The sequence below is a fragment of the Pongo abelii genome, chromosome 19 (genome assembly GCF_028885655.2).
Source record: "Pongo abelii isolate AG06213 chromosome 19, NHGRI_mPonAbe1-v2.0_pri, whole genome shotgun sequence".
Taxonomy (NCBI): domain Eukaryota; kingdom Metazoa; phylum Chordata; class Mammalia; order Primates; family Hominidae; genus Pongo; species Pongo abelii.
In genome coordinates this window covers 26,046,689-26,070,045 of record NC_072004.2, presented here as the reverse complement: position 1 = coordinate 26,070,045, position 23,357 = coordinate 26,046,689, and the positions used below count along the sequence as shown (strand labels likewise).

Sequence of the window (23,357 nt, the reverse complement as noted above, 5' to 3'; positions counted from 1 at the left end):
ACCTCAAAGGGACACCCAAATGTGCATAGACAACATGACTGATGGCCTTAGGTCTGACTCCCATGTGGGGCCTCCCAGGGTCACCTTGGTAGGCAACACGCAGGAGAGATCAGCTCCCCAAAGAAACAACTGGCTACCTGTGATTTTCCCCATTAACTCAGTGATGGGGCCAAGAAACGTGTGCTGCTGTCTCAACTCTCTCAGAAAGAAAGGAAAGGCGGTAAAGAAAAGAGATGTCAGAAACGTTAATAATTTTAATATTTTTCCATGATGCTGATAATAAACCAAAACTATACCCGGATTTTTGGGGGGTAGGAGGAGACAGGGTCTAGCTCTGTCATCCAGGCTGGCATGCAGTGGGGCAATTACAGCTCACTGTAACCTCCAACTCCTGGGCTCAAGGGATCCTCCCACCTCAGCTTCCAGAGTAGCTGGGACTACAGGTGTGTGCCATCACATCCAGCTAATTTTTTTTTTTTTTTTTCTGATAGAGATGGGGTCTTCCTGTGTTGCTAAGGCAGGTCTCAAACTCCTAGACTCAAGGGATTGTCCTGTCTCAGCCTCCCAAAGAATCGGGATTACAGGCTAGAGTCACTGTGCCACACCCAGTATTTCTTTTTAACTACTTCTCAAAGAGGAAGGCTTCCAAGTTTAGGGAAGGAAGTTCAGGGGTGCCTCAGTAACACAATGGTGGTCATGAGCACCAACAGGAGGCCACACCGGGGTGTCAACAAGCTGCTTCTCATGATTTGCTGAAGACAAGGAAGGTATAAAAACAGAAAACTTACATGGGCACGTGTAAGTTTTATGGGTCAGCTCCATGGGCCAACTGCTCCATGGTGTTTTAGTGTAACAAACAAGGTAACAAAGATTGACCTCCCATCAGAGTTGCTGTTGAGACTTCTGAGCTTCCCAGTCACAAATTCCTTGCTAATTAATTATTCTCAAGAGTGATTATTACGAGTTTGACTTTAAAATGATTTCTTGAGCTCAGTCCTAAAACAGCCTGCAGCGCACCCATCCCACTTCCCAGGCCATTCAGGACAACAGAGAAACCTCCCATCACAGAGCCTATTCCCATACAAGCTGTCCTCACACGTTCTTCTGGTCTCAAACTTTCCTCCAGATCTATCTTATGCATTCATTCGTTTACATGCTCGATTACCATTTGGTGAGCATCTTTTCATGCAGGCTCTGGTCAAGATAAAAAGAAAAGAGCAAGGAATAAGGGGCATTTCCCTAATCTCAGGAGCAGAGGGATTAACCATGGTATGTAAAATTGAATCCAGCAAACATTAAACAATGCAAATGCTCTGGCTTCAAATGTGTAATGACGGGAAGGATGCATGAAATCCCTGGGCATGGGAACGTGAGAAGAGCAGGGCACGGTGGCTCACACCTGCAATCCCAGCATTTTGGGAAGCCACAGCAGAAGGAGTATTCAAGGTCAGGGGTTCAAGACCAGCCTGGGCAACACAGTGAGACACTGTCTCCACAAAAATTTTTAAATTAGCTGAGCATGGTGATGTGTGCCTATAGTCTCAGCTACTCAAGAGGCTGAGGTGGGAGGATTGCTTGAGCCCAGGAGGTTGAGGCTGCTGTGAGCCAAGATTGCACCACTGCACTACAGCCTGGGTGACAGAGCAAGGCTCTGTTTCAAAAAAAGAAAAAAAAGAAAATGAGGAGATATTTTCTCCCTTTACCCATATTCTTTTAATGTTATAAACAAGCTGCTGGTGCCGTAAGAAATAAGAACAAAAAAAAAGGAAAGACGACAGCTGGACTTCCTGTGTGCCAAGCATTCTGCATGAGTTACTCCCTATTTACACCTCATTTTCCATGCAGGAGGTCATATGAATGTCACGATTTTGGAAACTGTTCAGCAAAGAAATAACATTTAATGGTTCCAAAAAAAAACCAGAAGTGACTGTTTAACTAAAATATTTTATAAAATGCTAGGTTTTCTGAAAAAAAATATGCTAGGTTTTCTGCACGCAACTTGCATTGCATGTGGGCCCTGTTGCTGACCACGGTCCCACACCCTAGCCCATGTTCCTCCAACACACCCGGTTTCAAGAGAAACAGAGCCATGCCATTGGAAATAGCAAGACAAAAGGAAAAGGTACCTCTGGTGATGCTTGAAATCCCTTTCTGCCCGTCTACCCCCGTGTCTGCTGACATAGCCCTCAGTTGCACTGGAGAAAACATACAAGGCATCAAAACTTGCATACACATGGTCGGGTGTGCAACTACCTGTCTCCAAAACAGAACACCATTTGGCAATCACCTTGGCAATTCTCCTACAAATTCCCTGCTGTGGGCTTTGAAATATGCCATGGAGCTACCTGGTTGGCTCTAGGTGTCACCATCTGTGGAGGAAGTGCACCTGGATGGGGAGCCAGCTGTGGGTCCTTCTCACTGCCTCTCAGCCAGCCCTGCTCAGGTTCTTGACCTCAGCCTGCTGGGGCTGGTAGCAAAAGGAGAAAGTTCTGCACCCCACCATGGCTATTCCCCACCACTTACTGAGCACATTCCAGGGGCCATGCCCAGAAGTAGAGAAGGGAGAGATGGGCAGCATGACAGAAAAATACTCCGTGGCCTCAGGGAACTGATGAGCTACAAGAATTGGCCAAGTGCAACTGCTAATGTGTTTGTGTAAGTAAAGTTTTATTGGAATATAGCCACATTTCCTGATTTCCATATTGCCCAGGGCTGCTTTCATGTTAGAACAGTTGCGATAAAGATCCTGTAGCCTGCAAAGCCTAAAATATCCACTCTCTAGTCTGTTGCAGAGAGAGTTCACTGACCCCTGGTCTAGCCAATAGAACCAAGTTCCAACATAATAATGGAAATCAAAACACACTCACTGCAAGAGAGGAAAATGCCAACTGGAGCAAGTCCTCCCTCTACCTGTCAGTGCAAGCCAGCAGCATAGGGGGCTCTCTCTCACCACAGACACACAGGATGGCTAGGTCCTTAACCTCCGGGAGGGACAAGCCTCCCCACCACCTTCACAGTCTTTGGCATGACCCAAGAATACCATTTAGGTATTGGGACAGAAGAGATGCCTCTTCTGTTTTCACATTTTTATATGTAAAATTTCATTCACCTCTTCACTCTGGCTTTGGGGATGTATACATACCGTTTTTGGGAAGGCTGCATTAAAGCTGAAACTTTGTCATCATAAAACTTCTTCATTGCAATCCTGTCAAGGGCCTGGTCGGCGCTGGAGGGGAAAGAGAGAGAGAGAGAGATAACTCAATGGAGCTCACACCACGTGGGTGCGTGATGGGGGATGTGTCTCATGGCTGTTGAAAGTGACCAGCTCCCACAGGGGGCTTCACCCTTTGCTGCACCTGTGCACACCCAATCCACCTGTCTCCTGTTAGACTTCATTTCCCCTGCAGGAATATACTGTGCTCAAAGTGGGAGCCATAGTGCAGGGTCAGAATTCTCATCTGAAATAACAGCTCCTTATCTAAAGATATGATTCTTAAGAGTGCTGAATACCCAGCTTGCAGAAGAACCAACTGAGGCATCTCAGCAGGCAAGTGGTAGGGCTGGTGTCCAAAACTGTCCCTTGGCCACCCTACGTCCTAAATAAAGACCATTTTAAGTGGGTTCTGTGCAAGACAAGCAGGCAGACTCAAGTCTCAGGACCACAAGGATGCAGGGAGCAACCCAGGGCAGGAGAGTCAACGGACCCCCCCATGAAGTCCCAAGAGGCACCCTCAAGACACAAGTGGGCCAGCCTGTGCCCCACCAGTATGTCACTCCCAGGACTGGGCTTGAGAACACTGCAGGGCACCGGGGTTGGAAATGTATCTGAGGCCTCGGGGCTGCAGCATTGTTTTTGAAGTGATTGAAAGTAACCCTGCTTTTCAACAATATAGTTGACCTTCAATGCCAGGTCCACAGTGCTCACAGTTAGTGTCTGACAGAAACTTCCAGAAATCTCACAGCAGGGCATTCGTGGGATTTCTTGATATGACTTCAGCACAAATCCTGGAATATGAGTGCAGTGTCTTAACAATTCCAACTCATTTGGGCCAAATGCTTCCTTAAAACCCTGATAGGCCGGGTGTGGTGGCTCACACCTGTAATCCCAGCACTTTGGGAGGCCAAGGCAGGCGGATCACCTGAGGTCAGGAGTTCAAGACCAGCCTGGTCAACAGGGTGAAATCCTGGCTCTACCGAAAATAAAAATTACCGGGGCATGATGGTGGGTGCCTATAATCCCAGCTACTTGGGAGGCTGAGGTGGGAGAATCACTTGAACCCGGGAGGCGGAGGTTGTAGTGAGCAGAGATCACACCATTGCACTCCAGCCTGGGTGACAGAGTGAGATTCCATCTCAAAACAACAACAACAACAACAACAACACCTGATAAAGTGGGCCCCTTACTTAGAAAAACGTGTCTGTGCCCCTCTAGAAAAATGATGTACATAAGCACTGTGGACTTCATAAAAATACCGGTAGAGAGACAGGCAGGAGGAGAAAGAAACATACTCAAAAGTAAGTTGAGTGTGATTTGACTTTCACAGAATGCTATAAAATGGACAACTTGCTACGTGCATTTACTAGGCAAGGGGCTGTGCTGGTGGCGCAGTTACAAACAGAAGGGCCCACTTTAGCACCGAGTCCATCACATACTGAGCAGGAGAATGCAGCTCCATAGCCTCCCAGTGACTTTTAAGCATTCCTTTTTCTGAAATTTACTTGTTTTATGAAATGCTGAGAATACATTTTGACCAATGCTTATTTTCCATAGTAATATTAGTAGTAGTAATAATATTAGTACTGGTTTTGTCTTTATAACTCTTATTTTTATGGTGTTGATACAAGAATGTTCTTCTTCTCTGGTGACTTGAAGTTTCTGTTTTCTTCTGTTTGCAGTTTGTGATAAAGATCTCAAACATGTGCTTGTGCTATCTGGGATTACTCTACTTCTGAAATATAATCTAAGAGGGAACATTGTAGAAATGATCAAAGATGTATGTATAAGAATGTGTTCATCATGGCAAGCTTTGCAGTAGAAAACAACTGGAAGCAACCTTAATTACCAAAAAAAAAAAAAAAAAAAAAAAAACACTTGAGAGGCCAAGGTGGGCAAATCGCAAGGTCAGGAGTTCAAGACCAGCCTGGCCAACATGGTGAAACTACGTCTCTACTAAAAATACAAAAAATTTGCTGGGCATAGTGGCGGGTGCCAGTAATCCCAGCTACTTGAGAGGCTGAGGCAGGAGAATCACTTGAACCTGGGAGGTGGAGGTTACAGCGAGCCAAGATCACGCCACTGCACTCCAGCCCCGGTGACAGAGTGAGACTTCGTCTTAAACACACACACACACACACACACACACACAAAACTGACAAAACTGGAAGCAACTTGGATAGGCAAAATCAACAAATGCTTAAATACATAACATATCCGTTGAATAAAGTGCTATGCTGCCACTGAAATGATGTCGGGAAACGATGCGTATAAAATGATATTAATGTAGAAAAGCAAGTCACAAAGAGCATGTGGTATCAGCCCATTTAATTGAAAGGCACTTAATACTATTACTCCTACTAATCACAGCAGCGTTAATGGTAGCCAATACCTGAGTACTGATGCTGTTCTAAGTGCTTTTTGTGTAACATATGTTGAACTGTCACAACATTCCGGGAAGTAGGACTACCATCATTTTCCAGGTAAGGATGCTGAGGCTTAGAGAGATTCATGTAAATTGCCTGACACATGCAGATGAAATACATATTGACTACTGAGAGAAAACAGAATTTGTAGCAAGAGGTCAAAGGTGTGTTTTTAGCCCTAAGACATCTACCCTTCCCAAAAAATCCAGGACTACCCACAGTGCATGGAACTTCGGTTCAGGCAGTACTACTTTGCTGGGGATAGAAATGCTCAGTTGCAGCTGGGCGTGATGGCTCACACCTGTAATCCCAGCACTTTGGCAGGCCGAGGCGAATAATCACCTGAGGTCAGGAGTTCAAGACCAGCCTGGCCAACATGGTGAAACCCTGTCTCTACTAAAAATACAAAAAATTAGCTGGGCATGGTGGCACACACCTATAATCCCAGCTACTCAGGAGGCTGAGGCAGGAGAATCACTTGAACCCGGGAAGCGGAGGTTGCAGTGAGCCAAGATTGCACCACTGCACTCCAACCTGGGCAACGGAGCAAGAGTCTGTCAAAAAAAAACAAAAACAAAAACAGAAGTGCTCAGGCTCAGGTGGTCTCTGTCCAGAACCAGCCAGGCTATGTTTAGTTACCAACCAAATGTCTTTGGCATCATTGAGGGATGGATGTGCCCAGGAATCTCGATTTTCCTGGCACACACACACACCGATGATTATTCTCACCAAGAGGGTATCTGATTTTCACTTGGGGGTTGGTTTCCTCCCTGGCAGACACCAACTCCCCAGTTGGTTTCCAGAGAAAACATTCAGAAAGTCAAATTTCACTCCTTGGTGCTAGAAAGGAAAAGGTTTATCGGCTGATATGAATAGGCTTCTATTTCCTCAGAATGGAAAGCTCAGGCTTTACAAAGAGGCCATTGAGAAGACAGGGCAGATGCAAATGCAGACCCCATAAATAATGATATTTTCTGCATTGCATTTCAGCGAGAGTGAAGATCTGCACTCTGGGAAGGGTTCAGGTGTACACCACAGCTGCCCAAGGCCAGGAGGATGGGCATAGGGCTGAGGTCCTTGTGGCCCTGCCGTGTTTGTGTCATGTCTGGCTAAGGGGACCCAAGTGGCACCTCCAAAGTCTCCATGATTACAGTTCCATCTTATGGAAACCAGCCCAGACCTGGCTCTCCACTCCTAGGCTGTGGGATCATGAGCAAGCTGCCTGGCTCCTCTGAGCCTCACCTCCCTCATCCATGCAATGGGAATGATACTAACTGCCTCATGGGTTAGTTAGGAGAATTCAGGGAGAAAAGGAAAATATTCAGTATACTTCCCAGAGGCCCAGTGCCTGCAAAAGAGGTGGCTGTCACCATCATTATATACAAGGTATGAGCTGATTTAGTGAGACCACTCTGTTCTTTTCATAATCGTGACTTTTATCTCTGTTATTTTTTATTAGAGAATTCTCTATTAAAGAACAAGGGACAGTGGGGCCACTTATTTTTTTAATGCCTCCATGGAAGTACTTAGAATCAATCATACACAGTCACCCAACCTGGAAAATGCCACTTTCACAAGTGTAAACGCTTAACTGGAAACTGGGTTTCCAGGCACTGACCACCCCAGCACTGGGGGATGGGAAACACAGGTCAGCCAAGCCCTTGGTATCCAGAACAGCTCCTGCGCAGACAGCCTTCAGCCCCATGCAGGCTCAGCTTTTAGCACCTGAAGACAGCGAGCTGACATCATCCTACCTGGCTGAGATGTTGGTGAAATGCATGTAGGATGATATGACCACTCCTATGCATCCTTTCCCGCCCTGCAGGAGACAAAAGATCAGCTGATTTTCTCTGAAATCCCACAGCAGAGATGTAATTAGAACAGGAAAAGACTCACTAGTGGACAAAATGATAGAGAGCCTGCCTTGGAGGTAAGGCCAGCATTACCCACAGCCTTCCTGTCTGGGAAAGTCAGTACCCAGTGCAACTGGAGTCTCTGCAACAGGGAACCGAACCTGCATGCTGGGTGCAAACAGTAAGAGCGGGTGCTAACTGGAGCAGCCGTAGAAGCCCAGGAGGGCAGACCAACACAGCAGCTGCCTGTCATTTTACCCAATTAGGCTGGAAGAAACTGTGCCAGGAGCTGCAGCAATTAGCATGACTTAATTATCCAGGTCAGACAGAAGTGAACGCCTGCCTGCTAACGGGCTGACAACGATCAGGGCTGCAAACACAGCTCAGCATGATGGGACACAGATTCCAGCTCACTGGCAGCACTGCCAGCACCTGAGCTCCACGTACACCCCCGTAGCCCGCCCTCACTACACATAGAGGAACCATTGTCCCAGGCAGAAGTTCTGGAAAAGGACCCACTCAAACCATAACCACAGACACCAACAGCCCAGCCCACAGACCAGCAACACCAGCAGGAGAAGCAGAAAGTATTGGACAGGCCACCCTCACCCAGGGCCATAGAGTGCCACCTTCTAGAACATACTCTTACAACCTACAACAGCAGATTGCAAACCACAGCCCAGGAGCTACTTCTGCCCATTACCTACTTTCCCACAACTTGTGAGCTAAGAGTAGTTTTACATTTTCTAACTATTAAGAAAAAATTTTGAAAAGAGAAGATTCCACGCCATGTGAAAATGTGTTGAAGTTCAGATTTCAGTTGTCCATATACAAAGTTTGACTAGAACATGGCCATTCCCATCTGTTCACCTACATCCAGGGCTGCTTTCACTCTCTCTGCAGGGGTAGGTTTGAGTATTTGCAGCAAGACCACGGGGACTGAAAAGCGTAAAATACAATCTGGCTCTTTTTTTTTTTTTTTTTTGGAGACGGAGTCTCACGCTTTGTCGCCCAGGCTGGAGTGCAGTGGCACAATCTCGGCTCACTGTAAGCTCCGCCTCCCAGGTTCACGCCATTCTCCTGCCTCAGCTTCCCAGGTAGCAGAGACTATAGGCGCCCGCCACCACGCCCGGCTAATTTTTTGTGTTTTTAGTAGAGACGGGGTTTCACCATGTTAGCCAGGATGGTCTCGATCTCCTGACCTCGTGATCCACCCGCCTCAGCCTCCCAAAGTGCTGGGATTACAGGCGTGAGCCACCGCGCCCGGCCTAATCTGGCTGTTTTTAAAAATATTTGCCAACCCCTTATCTGGAATCATATAAAGCCAAAAAGGCAGGGCCTCTAATATGTAGCTCCCTAACTTCTTGAGAAGAAACTACTGATCAAATTCAAGTCACAATTCTGATAAGCCCAGTCACACATGAATGTCACCCAGGAGCATCCTCTCTGTCAGTGAAAGTCAAGAGCATGCCTTATAGGTACTCAATGCGGGCACTTGATACACTCTTTGCAGCTGAATCCTGGCACGTGCAAATTATTAACAGTATGGCTACTAGTATGCCTCTTGCATAAAACTGTATTTGACAGCAATTCACCTACAAAGAAACAACACTTCAGCCAAAACAGGCACACATGGCGGTAACATTTACCCCATTACCAATCGCTTTTGTGGCACTATTTATGGATATATAAAGCAAGTATTTTTTTTCTTTTTTTTTTTTTTTTTGAGACAGAGTTTCGCTTTTGTTGCCCAGGCTGGAGTGCAATGGAACGATCTCAACTCACGGCAACCTCCGCCTCCCAAGTTCAAGTGATTATCCTGCCTCAGCCTCCCAAGTAGCTGGAATTACAGGCATGCATCACCATGCCCGGCTAATTTTTTGTATTTTTAATAGAGACAGGGTTGTTCCATGTTGATCAGGCTGATCTCGAACTCCCAATGTCAGATGATCCCCCCACCTTGGCCTCCCAAAGTGCTGGGATTACAGGCATGAGCCACTGCGCCCGGCCTATAAAGCAAATATTAAAAGATCTGAAGGGACAGATAGAAATGCCACAACCGTAGGGGACTTCAGTACCGCATTTTCAACAATGGACAGATCACCTAAACCAATAAGAAAACAGGGTACTCAACCTGCACTTTAGACCAAACAGACCTTACAGACATATACAGAACACTGCATCAGAATATGCATTCTTCTGAAGTGCACACAGAAGGTTCTCCAGGATAGATGGCACGTTAGGCCACAAAACAAACCTTAACGAATTTAAGGAGACTGAAATCATATCCAGTATCTTTTCTTTTTTTCTTTTTTTTTTTTTAATGGAGTCTCCCTCTGTCGTCCAGGCTAGAGTGCAGTGGCAAGATCTCAGCTCACTACAACCTCCACTGCCTGGGTTCAAGCGATTCTCGTGCCTCAGCCTCCCGAGTAGCTGGGAATACAGGTGCATGCCACCATGCCCAGCTAATTTTTTTGCATTTTTAGTAGAGACGGGGTTTTACCATGTTGGCCAGGCTGGTCTCGAACTCCTGACCTCAGGTGATCTGCCCGCCTTGGCCTCCCAAAGTGCTGGGATTACAGGCATGAGCCACCGCGCCTGGCCTCAAGTATCATTTCTGACCACAGTGGTATGAAACCAGAAATCAATAACAGGAGGAATCTTGGAAAATTCACAAGTTTATGGAAATTAAACAACATACTCCTAAATAACTACTGGGTCAAAGAAAAAAGTCAGAAGAGAGGTTTAGAAATATCTTGGGAGAAACAAAAATTGAAACACAACACACCAAAAACTTATGGGATGCAGCAAAAGCAGTTGTAAGAGGAAAGTTTATGGCAATAAATGCCTATGTTAAAAGAAAAAACTCTCAAATAAAAAAACCTAATGTTAGGCCGGGAGCGGTGGCTCACGCCTGTAATCCCAGCACTTTGGGAGGCCGAGGTGGGTGGATCACGAGGTCAGGAGATCAAGATCATCCTGGCCAACATGGTGAAACCCCGTCTCTATTAAAAATACAAAAATTAGCTCATTGTGGTGGCACGTGCCTGTAATCCCAGCTACTAGGGAGGCTGAGGTAGGAGAATCACTTGAACCAGGGAGTTGGAGGTTGCAGTGAGCCGAGATCACGCCACTGCACTCCAGCCTGGTGACAGAGTGAGACTCTGTCTCAAAAAACAAAACAAAACAAAAAACCTAATGTTGCACCTGAAGGAACAAAGAACAAACTAAACCCCAAATTAGCAAAGGAAGGAAAAAACAAAGGTTGGAGCAGAAACAAATAAAGGAGAGACTAGAAAAACAATAGAAAAGATCAACAAAACTAAGGGTTGGGTTTCCTGAAGACTAACAAAATTGACAAATCTTTACCTAGACTAACATAAAAAGAGAAAACTCAAAATCAGAAATGAAAGAGCAGTCATCATAACTGATGCCATTTAGACACAAAGAAACACAAAAAACTACAAACAATTACATAGCAATAAATTGGATAACCTGGAACAAACTCATAAATTCCTAGACACATACCACCTACTAAGACTGAATCATGAAGAAACAGAGAATCTGAACAAAACAATAACAAGTAAGGAGATTGAATCAGTAATATAAACTCTCCGACAAAGAAAAGCCCAGGACCTGATCACTTAACTGATGAATTCCATCATCGAAAAAAAGAGAAAACTTTGCTATGGTTTAAATATTAGCCCCTTCCAAAACTCATGTTGAAATTTAATCTCCAATGTGGCAGTATTGAGTGGTGAGGCCTTTAAGAGATGACTGGGTCATGGGGAACCTTGCCTTCATGAATGGGTTAATACATCTGCGGATTAATTAACTAATGGGTTAACGAGTTATCACAGGAGCGGAACTGGTGGCTTTCTAAGAAGAGGAAGAGAGACCTGAGCTAGCACCCTCAGCCCCCTCGCCATGTGATGCCCCGTGCAGCCTCAGGACCTCTGCAGAGTCCCCAAGAGCAAGAAGGCGCTCACCAGACGCAGCCCCTTGAGCTTGGACATCTCAGCTCCTATAAATTTTAATATAAGAAATAAATTCCTTTTCTTTACAAATTACCCAGTTTCACATATTCTGTTATAAGTAACAGAAAACAGACTACTGCAAACTCTGCCAGAAAGCTGAAGAAATGCAAACACTTTCAAACTCATTTTACAAGGCCAGCAGTACCCTGATATGAGGTCTTTCTTAATGCAATAGTAAGTATTTAAGGTTTTGCAGGCTGCAAAGTCTTGTTTCAACCATTCAAACCTACCCCTGCATTGTGGGTGGAAGCAGCCATGGATGTACGTGAACAGATGGAGGTGGCCATGTTCCACTCAAACTACGTATGGAACTGAAGTAGGACATCTTCATGTAATGTTCATGTAAATAAAGCTCTTAGCTCACAGGATGTAGAAAACACAAGAGGGCACGATAGGCTCATGGACTGTTACGTTTTAGTGCAAGCTGCATTCTTTTGGACTTGGAACTGTTCTTAACAAAAATCACAGAATCACTAATTGCACAATTTTCCATGGGTATTCTTCACCATGGACTCAGAAACAAAAGGCATGGTGTGGATGAAATCTCCCAAAAGAACTGCAGGCCATTTCTGGTCAGTCAATAACCAGGATGTGGAGGGGTGAGGAGGAGACTGCACACACCCACACAAACACAAGCCTCTGCATCACACAGCAGAATGGGAAGCATAGCAGGACTGACCCTCACTCTGTTCCCGCCCAGGCTGAGACACGCCCAGCTATGCTAGAAATTCCTGGCATGTGTGGAAGGATACGCGCATTCTGCAAAGCAGGCGGATTTCGCCAAATGTCAGCGATTTCACCCCTGCAGTGATGATGATGAACTTCTGTTAACATCGACATCAGCAATTTCAAATTAAAAGAGGGCTTATCTCTCAGGGCACAATTTGTAAGCTTTTCAAAAATGATTTACATGGCACCAGAAGAGGGCAAGCGATTAGCAAATCACTTCTGAGAAGTTTCAACATGTTCCCATGAATTCCACTAACAAGAGCTGTCCAGAAAGCCTAAAGTTGCTTAGCAAAATGATGAATTTTAGAAAGCTCTAGGTGGTCCCCACTAGGACCCATATGTTTTAAATAATCTCATCATTTCTTTCAATTTCATCTAAAAAATTGAAGTGAACAACAACTAAAATGGAATAAATGGCCAAGGATGGCACTTTTCAAGTCCAGCAACTCCAAGAGTCTTCTGACAATGCAGCTGGCAGCAGGTCTGGGTGCGCCCTAGAACCTGCACTTTCCACAGGTGCTGCTGCTGGGCCCAGGCTCACAGCTCAGGAATGCTGCTTAGAACAGCTTGCTACGTGATCCTGGGCAATGATGATCCATCAATATCAGGCTCACTGTGTCAAGATCACCACACCAAGCCTGAAAAGCATAGGTTGTTTTAATTAACAAGAATTACATTGATTTAAAAGTCTGTCTGACTCTCTCTCTCTCTCTCTCTTTTTCTCTCTCTTAGTTTGCACCAAAACACAATTTGGGTGGAGGATCCATAATTTAACATAATACTTGAAAAGATCAGGTCATCATAGACAATTTGGTGGTCCTAATGGGTGTGCCTGTCCATTTGGGGGGAAAATATGATCAAGTTAGATGTGAGGAAAGAGACAATACCAGAGAGAAGCAAATAACATCTGTGTGTCCCTGATGGAAGTTTTCTGCACATCGAATGGTCATCAAATGCCTTACAGCTGTAAACAGCATCCACAGGCCGGCCTACCTAGTGCCTTTGCGGGAAAGATATACTGAGAGTCTAACATAACTCAAATGGAAGCTTCTTTCAAACTAAATTCCATAATACAATGGATTTCTGTGCAGTTTTTTAGTGTGAAAGAGTCCGGAAGAAAGAAAAAACACTTCTATCTTGAACCGTCAACACTTCCTAGATACTTTGATGGTCCTAAGAATGCTTTGTCAAACACACAAAACAGGGAGCTGCCCATTAACGAACAGCGACCCCAGCCCCCTGGCTACATCCTTTCCCAAAGGATTCCTCCCTGACTCAAGGTGTGACTGGGATAAGAGCTTTTCTCTAATAGTAAGTTTCTGGCAGGAGGGTTAAGCTTCACACGCTTACCCCTCAGTGAGTTTGCTTTCAGTCCAACCCCTTTCAACACCAATCACATTTGAGGAGCAGTGCAAAGCAGCTGAGAAAACTGGGAATTAAGAGGAAAGATCCCAGGAGGTAGGAGGAGGAAGCATGGAAGGAACCCGATGCAGCCAGGAGGAGGAGTGCCCACCAGCTATGCACCTGGGCTGCCGGCATCCACCAAGCCTGCTGGGGCTGACACACAGACAGTCCCAGCCACTCTGTGAAGATGCACAGGCCACATCTGCACTGCAATGGCTCCACGTGGAAAGGACGACATGTTTACTGCAATGGCATCATGCCATCATCTAGTCTATCAACTGATTACCATAACTCAAGACGGCATGGAAAGTCTGACACAGTCCATCTGAAAAGGGCATAGCTGTTTTGAAAAGGAGGGCTTTCCATGAAAAATAAAATTTAATAAAAACGAAACGATTTGCTCTCATAACTGTGGTCAATTTGGGGTCAATAGTTTCAAATGTCCAGCTACACATTCAGGGACCACAATCCTATAAATTCTAAGGCCAAACTTGGGGAGGTGTGATAACTCTTTGTTTCCTTCTTTAAGAGCAAGTAGGAAAACCTAAAGACAAACCCATAAGGAGCGCATCACACCAGCTCAAAGCGGAAATGTGCTCATATGCAGCAGTTGTCTCCATCTCAACTCCAAAGGCTAAAGCCTAGCCAGACCCCCAAATGTGAGAGGGGGTGCGCTCACCCTGCAGTGAATGACGACCACATGCTGGGGGTTGCTGTTCAGCCAGGACTCCTGTGCCTTGCATATGGTACACATCTTATCCAGGGGCAGTGCGTGGAGCTCCGGCCAGCCCACATCCATGATGTGCAACAAGAGAGGGGAGCTCCCTCAGTTTCCATTTCCTGAAACCTTCTGAGGCCATCTCACAATGACTTCTTTCATCATCGATACATTTCATTTGGGAGTAAAGAACATGCTGGGTGACCCTTTCCTAAAACTCAGTGAGCACGAGGACCAACTTCCTTCACTGGGAAGAAAAAATAAAGCATTATACTGCCCACGTGATGCCTCTTCCTCTAGGGGCTCATCTGCTCTTCTGCAGCTGGGGTGACAATTCTAGAAAGGTCTTTGAGTTGCCGATGGTGCAGGTTGTGTGAAGAGGGCTGCAGTCCAGTGAGATCTCAAACAGCAGTCCTAGGCCCAAGCTGCTGCCAAAATCTCCCCACTCGGGTTAAAATCCCAGTTTGGAGAGTGCAGCCAGCCATCTCCCACACTGTGCAGACAACACCTCAGAGACAATCTCCTGGAAAGGCAGGACTTAAGGAGGAAGCACCTTCAAAACCCTGATTAAGTTTGGTGCTTGGATAAAGAAAATCACCACCATGTGCTAAAGACACAGTGACTCGGTACAGAACTGCAGCTCTGAGCATCCTGAGGCACACAGAAGTCCACAGTGGCCTGTGGCCACATGGGGGTGTTGCTTTTCCTTTGATTTCCTTTTGTCAGTAGGGTGAGGACAAGGGGCTCTATCTTATGATGAAAGTCGTAGAAATAGTGTAAGATTGTTGGAAATTTCAGAAAACTGCCAGGAAGTAGGAAAAGTCACTACCGCTGCCACCACTCAAAGATAACCACTGCAATGTTTTCATGAATCCCTTAGTCTCTTTTCCATATACATTTAGCATAATTGAGATACCATTATACATAAATTCTATACTCTACTATTGATAACTAGTATTAAAATAGGCAACTTATCATGTTTCCGCTCTGTTACTCTAATGGCTGCAAAATATTTCAACATATAGAATATACATACATATATTACCACAACTTATGTTGACTGAGTCTTAAAATTATCCCAAGCTTTGCTATTGAAAATGATCATGAAGGGTGAGGGGCAAGGGGAATGAGAGCATTAGGACAAATACCTAATGCGTGAGGAGCTTAAAACCTAGATGACAGGTTGATAGGTGCAGCAAATCACCATGACACATGTATATCTATATAACAAACCTGCACGTTCTGCACCTGTATCCCAGAACTTAAAGTAAAATTTGAAAAAATTTTAACAATTTTTTAAAAAATGAAAATTATCATGAAAGGAGTGGATTACTATGACCATAAAGAGATACTAGGAGAAGAGAGCCCCATGCTGATGGAAATGTTTTGTCTCTTGTTTGTGGTGGCTTAACAAATCTATACACATGATGCAGTTTAGATTTGTTCTATACATATATTTGTTATAGATTTGTTCCATGCATATATATATGCAGTATATATGAAAGATCCCAGGAGGCGGGAGGAGGAAGCATCACGTGTATAGATTTGTTCTATACATATATATGTAGTATTTATCATCTATACACACGATGCCGAGAAACACACATGTACGCAAAACCAGGGAAATGTGAGTGAGGTCCGTGGACTATACCAATGCCAACTTCCTGACCTAGATATTTTACTATTAGTGTTGTAAGAGTCTCCCACTGGAAAGACTGGGTGAGAAGTACAGGAGATCTCTGTATTATTTTCACAGCTTCCTATGAATCTCTAACTATTTCAAACTGAAAAAAAAAGTAATTAAAACAATTGATATGAACAATTCCTAATACTCCTTATCAAGTCACATTCCACAAAGACTAGTAGCAAATTATTTTTGCACAAAATAAGCATTGTTTACATTTTTCAAAAATGCAGAATATAAAGGGATGAACTCCATACCTTTGGGTTAAGCTTTGTAAGGTCATATCTCTTTTCTGAAAGATTCAATACCTATAAAAGAGAGAAAAAATGCCTTGCGTAAAATAGATTTTAATATTTTAAAAAATTAATACTTTAATTTTTATTTAATTTTAATTAATACTAATTTTTTAAAAAAATATCTAAAATCTTCACACTCACAAATTGGGGGATAAAAAGCTTTTAGACAAATCCTTGACATCAGAGATGAAAGGAGAAAACACACTGCATTTTTACATGATGTTTCCCTTCCAGGTACTGAGGATCAGAAAAGATTGAAAAATATAGACGTGTGTGGTCACAGAATACAAAACAAATAAAATAAATAAGATAAGGATGGCATACAGAACCCTTACACATAAAGTCTATATTCTACTTCGTTAACTAGTATTAAACCAGGCAATTTACCGTGTTACTATTTTTTTTTTAATTCTCATGGCTACAAAATATCCCAACATACAGGATATATATATGTACACATATATATACACACACACACACATAAAAAATATATAATATAAAATATATATACATATATATATAAAATAAATTCCATGGTCTTGCTCCTGACAACACAAACTGACCCAATAGAGAGGTGGCACATGGTGGGGAAGGCAGTCCCTCCTCTATGGCCTGGTGGCCCCAGGCCTGGAAAGGGCTGAGTTCATGCCCAGCCAAGAGCCACGGCCTAAGTTCACTGAAAAAATCACAGCCATTTGTGGAACCTTGCTAAATACTCCAGTAGTTCAAAATGAAAAAAATAATAACAATAATGTTCCAGCAACAAGGAGCCTTAAAAATTAACTAAACGTCCCTCTCACTTCAGAGTCAGAGATGTGAGGAAAGTGAAGGGTGGGGGCTTGTCCTGGTCACCCAGCAAGCCCTGTTTATGACAAGGGGGGGCGCTGCTTTGAGACCCACAGTTCATTTCTTAACCCTGCACAAGAAAAAGATCCCTGCCATAGCCATTTTGCAGGGAGAGCTCTGGCCCTGACAAGGCCCCACAGACAGGTGCTGGCCAGGGCTCCAGGCCCTCTGCATGGTCTCTTTGGGGAAGGTGGACTGGGGAAGAGGGGAAGGATGGCCAGAGAGGAGACTCGGGATGTGCTGACCAGCCTGGGAGTGGCTTCCAAAGGAAGGAGCCATGGTCCTGCAGAGCACACTGCCTCAGTGATGAAGGAGGAAGCCCTGGGGAGGAGAGGGCCCCTGGTGAGAGGCACCACCATCAGATGGGGCTTGGCCACCACTTCCTGTCCACTGCCAGGTCACAGACAAGATGGGCTTCAAGACGAGAAAGAGGCAGGAGCCTGAGTGAATCAAGGATTGGGGAGGGGTCAGGACACAGGAAGCACCCGGGCCAGGGCTGCTCTGGCATCAGACGGAGGCCACATCCTACTCTGCCACTTGGGTCCACCTCTCCCAGCCACTGGTGCCCCAGTCATTGGAGCAGACCAACAAGGAAGACAATGACCACCTTGTAGGCTTGCGGGGCAGATTAGCTTTACCACAGATAAGGAGGCCTCCTTACTAGAGATAAGAAGGCAGGTAGAGAGAGGGTGCCAGGGAGCTGTCATTCAATCCCATTAGTGACTGTTGACAGCAGAAGGAAGTCAGCCTCCACCTGGGCTATCAACCATGGGAACAGAAAACAAGGGGCCAATCAGAGGGTGAGAGATGGTGAGAAGCTGTTCTGTATTATTTATTCCTCAGATGTGGCTCCACCATCAACTCGACACGTGTGTTTTGAAAATCAAGCTGTCTCCTTGTCTCCAGGGCAGCCCCCGGTTTCTTGGGTGCCCACCTAATTTGTCTTCCTAATTTCTGGCTCAGGAGGAGAGTCACAAGTTTGTCTTTTGATACCAGGGATGCAGCATGGGAGTGCAGGGGTGGCTGGCCGGGGACATGTCCCAAGGCACTGGGGAGCCAGCCTCACTGATGAGTGCAGGACGAGGCAACAGCCATCCCTGTGGTCAGCAGTCGTGTGTCCCTGAAAGCTACCTACAGAGACACATAAGGCTCCTCCCCAGGCGTGGCAGCAGAGAGACACAGGACGAGGGCGACATGGACAGCTGTGTGAGCCCAGGCCCTTGAGCTTCTCCCTCATGTGTAAACCAGTGTTCTGTGAGTGCCCATCCCTACACAGTGCCTGTTGCAGAGCCTGCCCAAAGGCTCCCGGAGCTGCCCACCTCTCACCAGGTAGTTGTCCCCATGCTTGGACTTGAGCATGCGCGTGACCTCCTGCAGGTTGTGCAGGTAGGATTCCTCGGAGCAGCCGGCGGGGAAGGACACGGCGATGATGCGCTCCGTGATGTAAGTGAGGTCCAGCCCATGGCCCTCCTCCATGGTGGGACTCAGGATGACGAGCCTGCGAGAGAGCAGTGGGCAGATCAGAAGCAGGGTAAGGAGACAACAGACATCCCCTAGGAAAAAGGTGAAGACGACGGACACTCATCCCCTGGGTGTTCACACCAGCACCTGGGCGGCCAGCTACGGGAATTTACAGTGTGCACAGCCTCTGCGCTGTGTTCCCATAACGGTGGGCAGTGTGGGGAGGGGCACAAGATTGAATTTTCCTAGCAGGGCATGACAGGGTACCGCAAGATGCAGCCAGGGAACGCACAAAGAGAAAGCAACCCAGAGCAGTGACACATGGGCTCAGATGCAAAAGCACGAAGGCGGGAAGGACTTTTTGTGGTTTCACTGGGAGCAGGAACAGGGTTCCAGGTGGGACTCCTGGAGAGGGAGCCTCAACCCTGCTCCGAGGTATCAAGGTCGGCACGAGGGGACACCGGGAGGGGGCCGGGAGGAAGAGGAGATGGTGTGAGCAGAAGCCAAACATCAGCAAGCAGCTCCTCGTGTCCGTATGTGGCATCCTGGGGCAGGTGCGGCCAAGGATGAGGCTGGTGAGGTGGCCAGCTATGGTCGTGGAGGACCCTGCAGGCCCAAGAAGGAGGCAGGACCTCACGTGGAGAGGGGACCAGCTGGGGCATAATCAGAGCGGCCTTTCATCTACTGAGCAGCAACTCAGCAGACTCCTATCAGAAGGCTAAGAGCTCCATGGGGCCCCGCTGGGACGCCACCCAGCTAACCACAGGCCAGGTGGATGCAGAGTAGAATGTGGGGCTGGCCACCCAGCCAGGGGCCCAGGTGGCCAGGGCAGGTCCCCAAGTGTGAGATGAAGACTGTGGAGGAGGGAAGAGGGAAGAGGGTAGAAATGGTCATGTCATGGCCAGCAGCCTGAGGACGTGGGCAGGACTGGCAGTGTGGGAGCCAGGCACCCAATGTGACTGGAGACAAGGGCCTCCCACAGACCACAGATTCTCCACCAGCCCTGTGGTTCCCAGGGAGGCCTGAGCCCCTCCCAGGAGGGCTCCTAACATTAGGGCTGAGGGTGGTATCCAGGAGGAGGTGGAAAAGGTTCCAGGGAGAGGGGATGAGGTCAAACCCAATCGGTGCCCCCATGAGGTAAAGCCAGAGGCATGGGTCCACAGGACGTGTCCTTAAGTCCCTCCAAAGTGCTGCCACCAGCTTTGGAGTTTTCATTTTTACTACTCCTATGTGTTCCTCTCTTTCTTTTAATTTTAGAAAAATTCAAAACCATATAAAATGGTTTTACAAACCTCCATGTACCCACATCACCTAACTTCAAAATTACCGACACACAGCTAACCTTTGTCCATCAATACCCCCAGCAATCTCCTCCACCACTTTGATTGCTTTAAAGCAATCCCAGATACTATGTAATTTCATTTATAAATCTTGCAGTATTGATTTCTAAAAGATAAGGGCACTTTTTGATTAAAATGTCTACAATGCCATTATCACACCTTGAAAAGAAATAATAACATCAAACATCCAATACCATACATTTATTTTTATTTTTATTTATTTTTACTTTTTCGAGACAGAGTCTCACTCTGTCGCCAGGCTGGAATGCAGTGGCACAATCTCGGCTTGCTGCAATCTCTGCCTCCCGGGTTAAAGGGATTCTCCTGCCTCAGCCTCCCGAATAGCTGGGATTACAGGCATGCACTACCACACCCGGCTAATTTTGTATTTTTAGTAGAGATGGGTTTTCACTATGTTGGCCAGGATGGTCTCGATCTCTTGACCTTATGGTCTCCTCACCTCAGCCTCCCAAAGTGCTGGGATTACAAGCGTGAGCTACTGCGCCCGGCCCATACATTTATTTTTTAAGGTTGATTTGTTCAAATCAGCATCCAAACAATTCCCAAGGATTTTGTTTTCTCTACCTTATTTATCAGACATGGATTTAATTCCAAGTCAAATTGAACACTGTTAGAACAGAAATGAAGCGCTTCCTACGGTCATGAGGATCCACAGTGAGTGCCTCTCCAGAAAATGCTGGCTCAGGGCCCCCATCATCTGCTCTAAAGGGGCTCTTGCCAGCACACCCTGGAGTCTCCCCCAAAAGTGACACTTGCACAATCAGGCCTCAGCAGTGCAATTATTTATTCAAAGACAATCACAGGTGTTTCTACCAGCTGGGCTTCTGACCCTGACACAGCATTTAGAAACGGATAGAAAACGTGGCCTGTATCACCTTTGATTGGCAATGTTTACAACCAAAACAGAAATTATGATTTCTACAGAATAAAATGATGCCATGCCCAAGTTTCCTCTGTGGAGAGCTGACCTACAGCCAGAGACACAGGAATGCATGACCCACACAGACACTCACCACAGAGGTTTATCATGGCAGAGAGAACTGGACAGTGTGGAACTCCCTGGAGCCTGCAAATAACAAAACAAGGGTCATTTTGAAGTTTCCTTTCCTGCCAGTCTACATGACACAGACACCACTGAGAGGGAACAATGACAGCTGTCCCATAGTTTAATTATAAACTGCAAGTCAATCATAACTGCTAGCTCACCTTATCACCTCAGAAGGGTCTACACCATGTTGTGTGCTTCAGCTCACCAGAGGACGCAATGCCACTAACCAGCATCAGGACGGGCTTCCACAGGAGCCAGTGAGGCCACCCTCCAGTCAGGGCAAGGTAGGCATCACTTGGCGTGCAAACAGTGCCCCGCCATCCAACACGGGAGGTGCCAGATGACACCAGCACTATGACTATCATGGCTGCTATTATTTACTTGAAAGAACCAATTAATGAGTGACTTTCAGGAATTGTCAATCATACCTACTCTTTTTTAAAGAGCCTATTCAACAGAGAGAAAAGACTCGGGTTATAATTACTTTACAGTTATATAACCCTTCCTTGTGCATAAGGGTTGTTATATACTATGGTGACAGAGATCTACTATTTCAGGAAAAATGCCCAGCAACTGTATGAGTAAGAAGGCTCTCCAATATTTCAGAAGTGAGGAAATTGGGGCTCAAAGAGGGAAGCGATCTTGTCAGATGGCAGAGGTGAATGGGGAAACCCAGACACCCCCTACAGGGCTCCCTCGAAGTCTCTTTCTGGCCCAAGCCAGGTAATGCTGCACACATGAGCCCAGAGACCCCCGAGTTGGGGGGACACAGAGCCTCCAGCACTCCTCCTGCTCCCCGATCAAAGCAGGCCCACAGACACCACCATCAGAGGTATCAACACCCCCGATCACACCTGGGATCCCACTCAGGCAGGTGCAGCTCACCTGGACTCCTTTGGCAAGAAATGAACAGAAAACAAATTCTATGTATATTTCGGAGACCAACAATACAGATGTTTTCCTGAAATCATAGCAATGCAAAGCCTAGTACCAATTCCAAAACAGCAGAGATCATCGTCTCAGCCTCCCAAGACAGGGGCAGGATCTAGGGGTGTGCTCTTGAGTTCTACACCAAGGTGCTGGTGAGCTCAGCCCTGGGTCCACCTCCTCATTGCTTTCCCTGGGCAAGCCCCTTGGTCACTCCACTTCTTTGTCTCCTGCCTTTTGAAGTGAGAATAGTAACAGACAGGGCCAGTCTCATGGAGCTGTCCAGGGATTCACTGAGGTAATTCTGTCAATGGCTTGGAACCCAGCCTGGCACCGCATGGCCACTGCCCGTGCTGGGCAGACCTGGTCAAGTGAAGTCCCGTGGTCTCCAGACCCCACCCACCCCGACTTCTGAGGTGCACCCCCTGCTCATCCCCTGTGCCCACAAAGCTGCAGGAGGCTCTAAACATGTTCCTCTGATCTTCTCAAAGCCCTAACCCAAAGCCTTTCACAGCTCAGACTAGACAGCTACAAAACAGGAGACTACTCTTTTGCCTAGTAGAGCAGCAAAAATAAAAATCTTGAAAACATTTTTTAAAGTTTTGGTGAAATATAAACAGATGCAAGATTTCAGAGGACAACTTGTCAGTGTGTATAAAAAGTATTTAGAATACGGCCGGGCACAGTGGCTCACACCTGTAATCCCAGCACTTTCAGAGGCCGAGGTGGGCAGATCACTTGAAGCCAGGAGTTCAAGACCACCCTGGCCAACATGGTGAAACGACGTCTCTACTAAAAATACAAAAATTAGCCTGTGTGGTGGCGCACACCTGTAATCCCAGCTACTCAGGAGGCTGAGGCACAAGAATCACTTGAACCTGGGAGGAGGAGGTTGCAGTGAGCCGAGATCGTGCCACCGCACTCTAGCCTGGGCAACAGAGCAAGGCTCTGTCCCAAACAAATAAACAAAAAAAAAAAAGTATTTAGAATGCAATCCCAGAAGCAAACTGAATGCACTAAAATGAAGTCTCCGAAAAGTAAGGAAATGATACATCAAAAACCCGTTTAGGTTAATTCATACAACCTGTACATGTAAGACTCAAATTCAAGCAGCTCAGATGCAATCCTAATAGAACCAATCCCATCAAAGGGAAATTCAGCTTAACCAGGGTCCCATTTACTTCAAAAAAGTGTTCAATAAGCCAACATCTCAGGGGAGAACAGCAAGGAGTTTGACCGACCATGGTCCTGGGTCTTATATGAACCCACCAGGATCTGACTATATGTGTCCCACATCTTGACCAGACCACACATCCAAAATACAGTGACTCCCATTGCAATGCCATGCTGGAG

The 23,357-nt window shown here is 46.2% G+C and overlaps 1 protein-coding gene across 9 annotated transcripts in view; it reads right to left on the bottom strand.

Annotated features, from left to right (window-relative positions):
- Window positions 1-23,357, bottom strand: part of LOC129051277 (tensin-3-like) — a 159,434-nt gene that overhangs the window by 31,513 nt on the left and 104,564 nt on the right. For 8 of the 9 annotated variants that reach the window (XR_010138124.1, XR_010138123.1, XM_063718468.1 and 5 more), the window contains exons 5-9: window positions 21,043-21,095; window positions 18,534-18,705; window positions 16,323-16,373; window positions 7,395-7,459; window positions 3,143-3,226 (exon numbers count right to left, since the gene is read on the bottom strand). Coding sequence is in view for 7 of the 9 variants with exons in the window: in XM_063718468.1 (XP_063574538.1) it covers window positions 3,143-3,226; window positions 7,395-7,459; window positions 16,323-16,373; window positions 18,534-18,705; window positions 21,043-21,095 (425 nt within the window). In the remaining 2 variants the exon portion in view is untranslated. Of the gene's footprint in view, window positions 1-3,142; window positions 3,227-7,394; window positions 7,460-14,342; window positions 14,466-16,322; window positions 16,374-18,533; window positions 18,706-21,042; window positions 21,096-23,357 lie in introns of all 9 variants that reach the window. The other variant, XM_063718474.1, reaches the window with a different exon arrangement.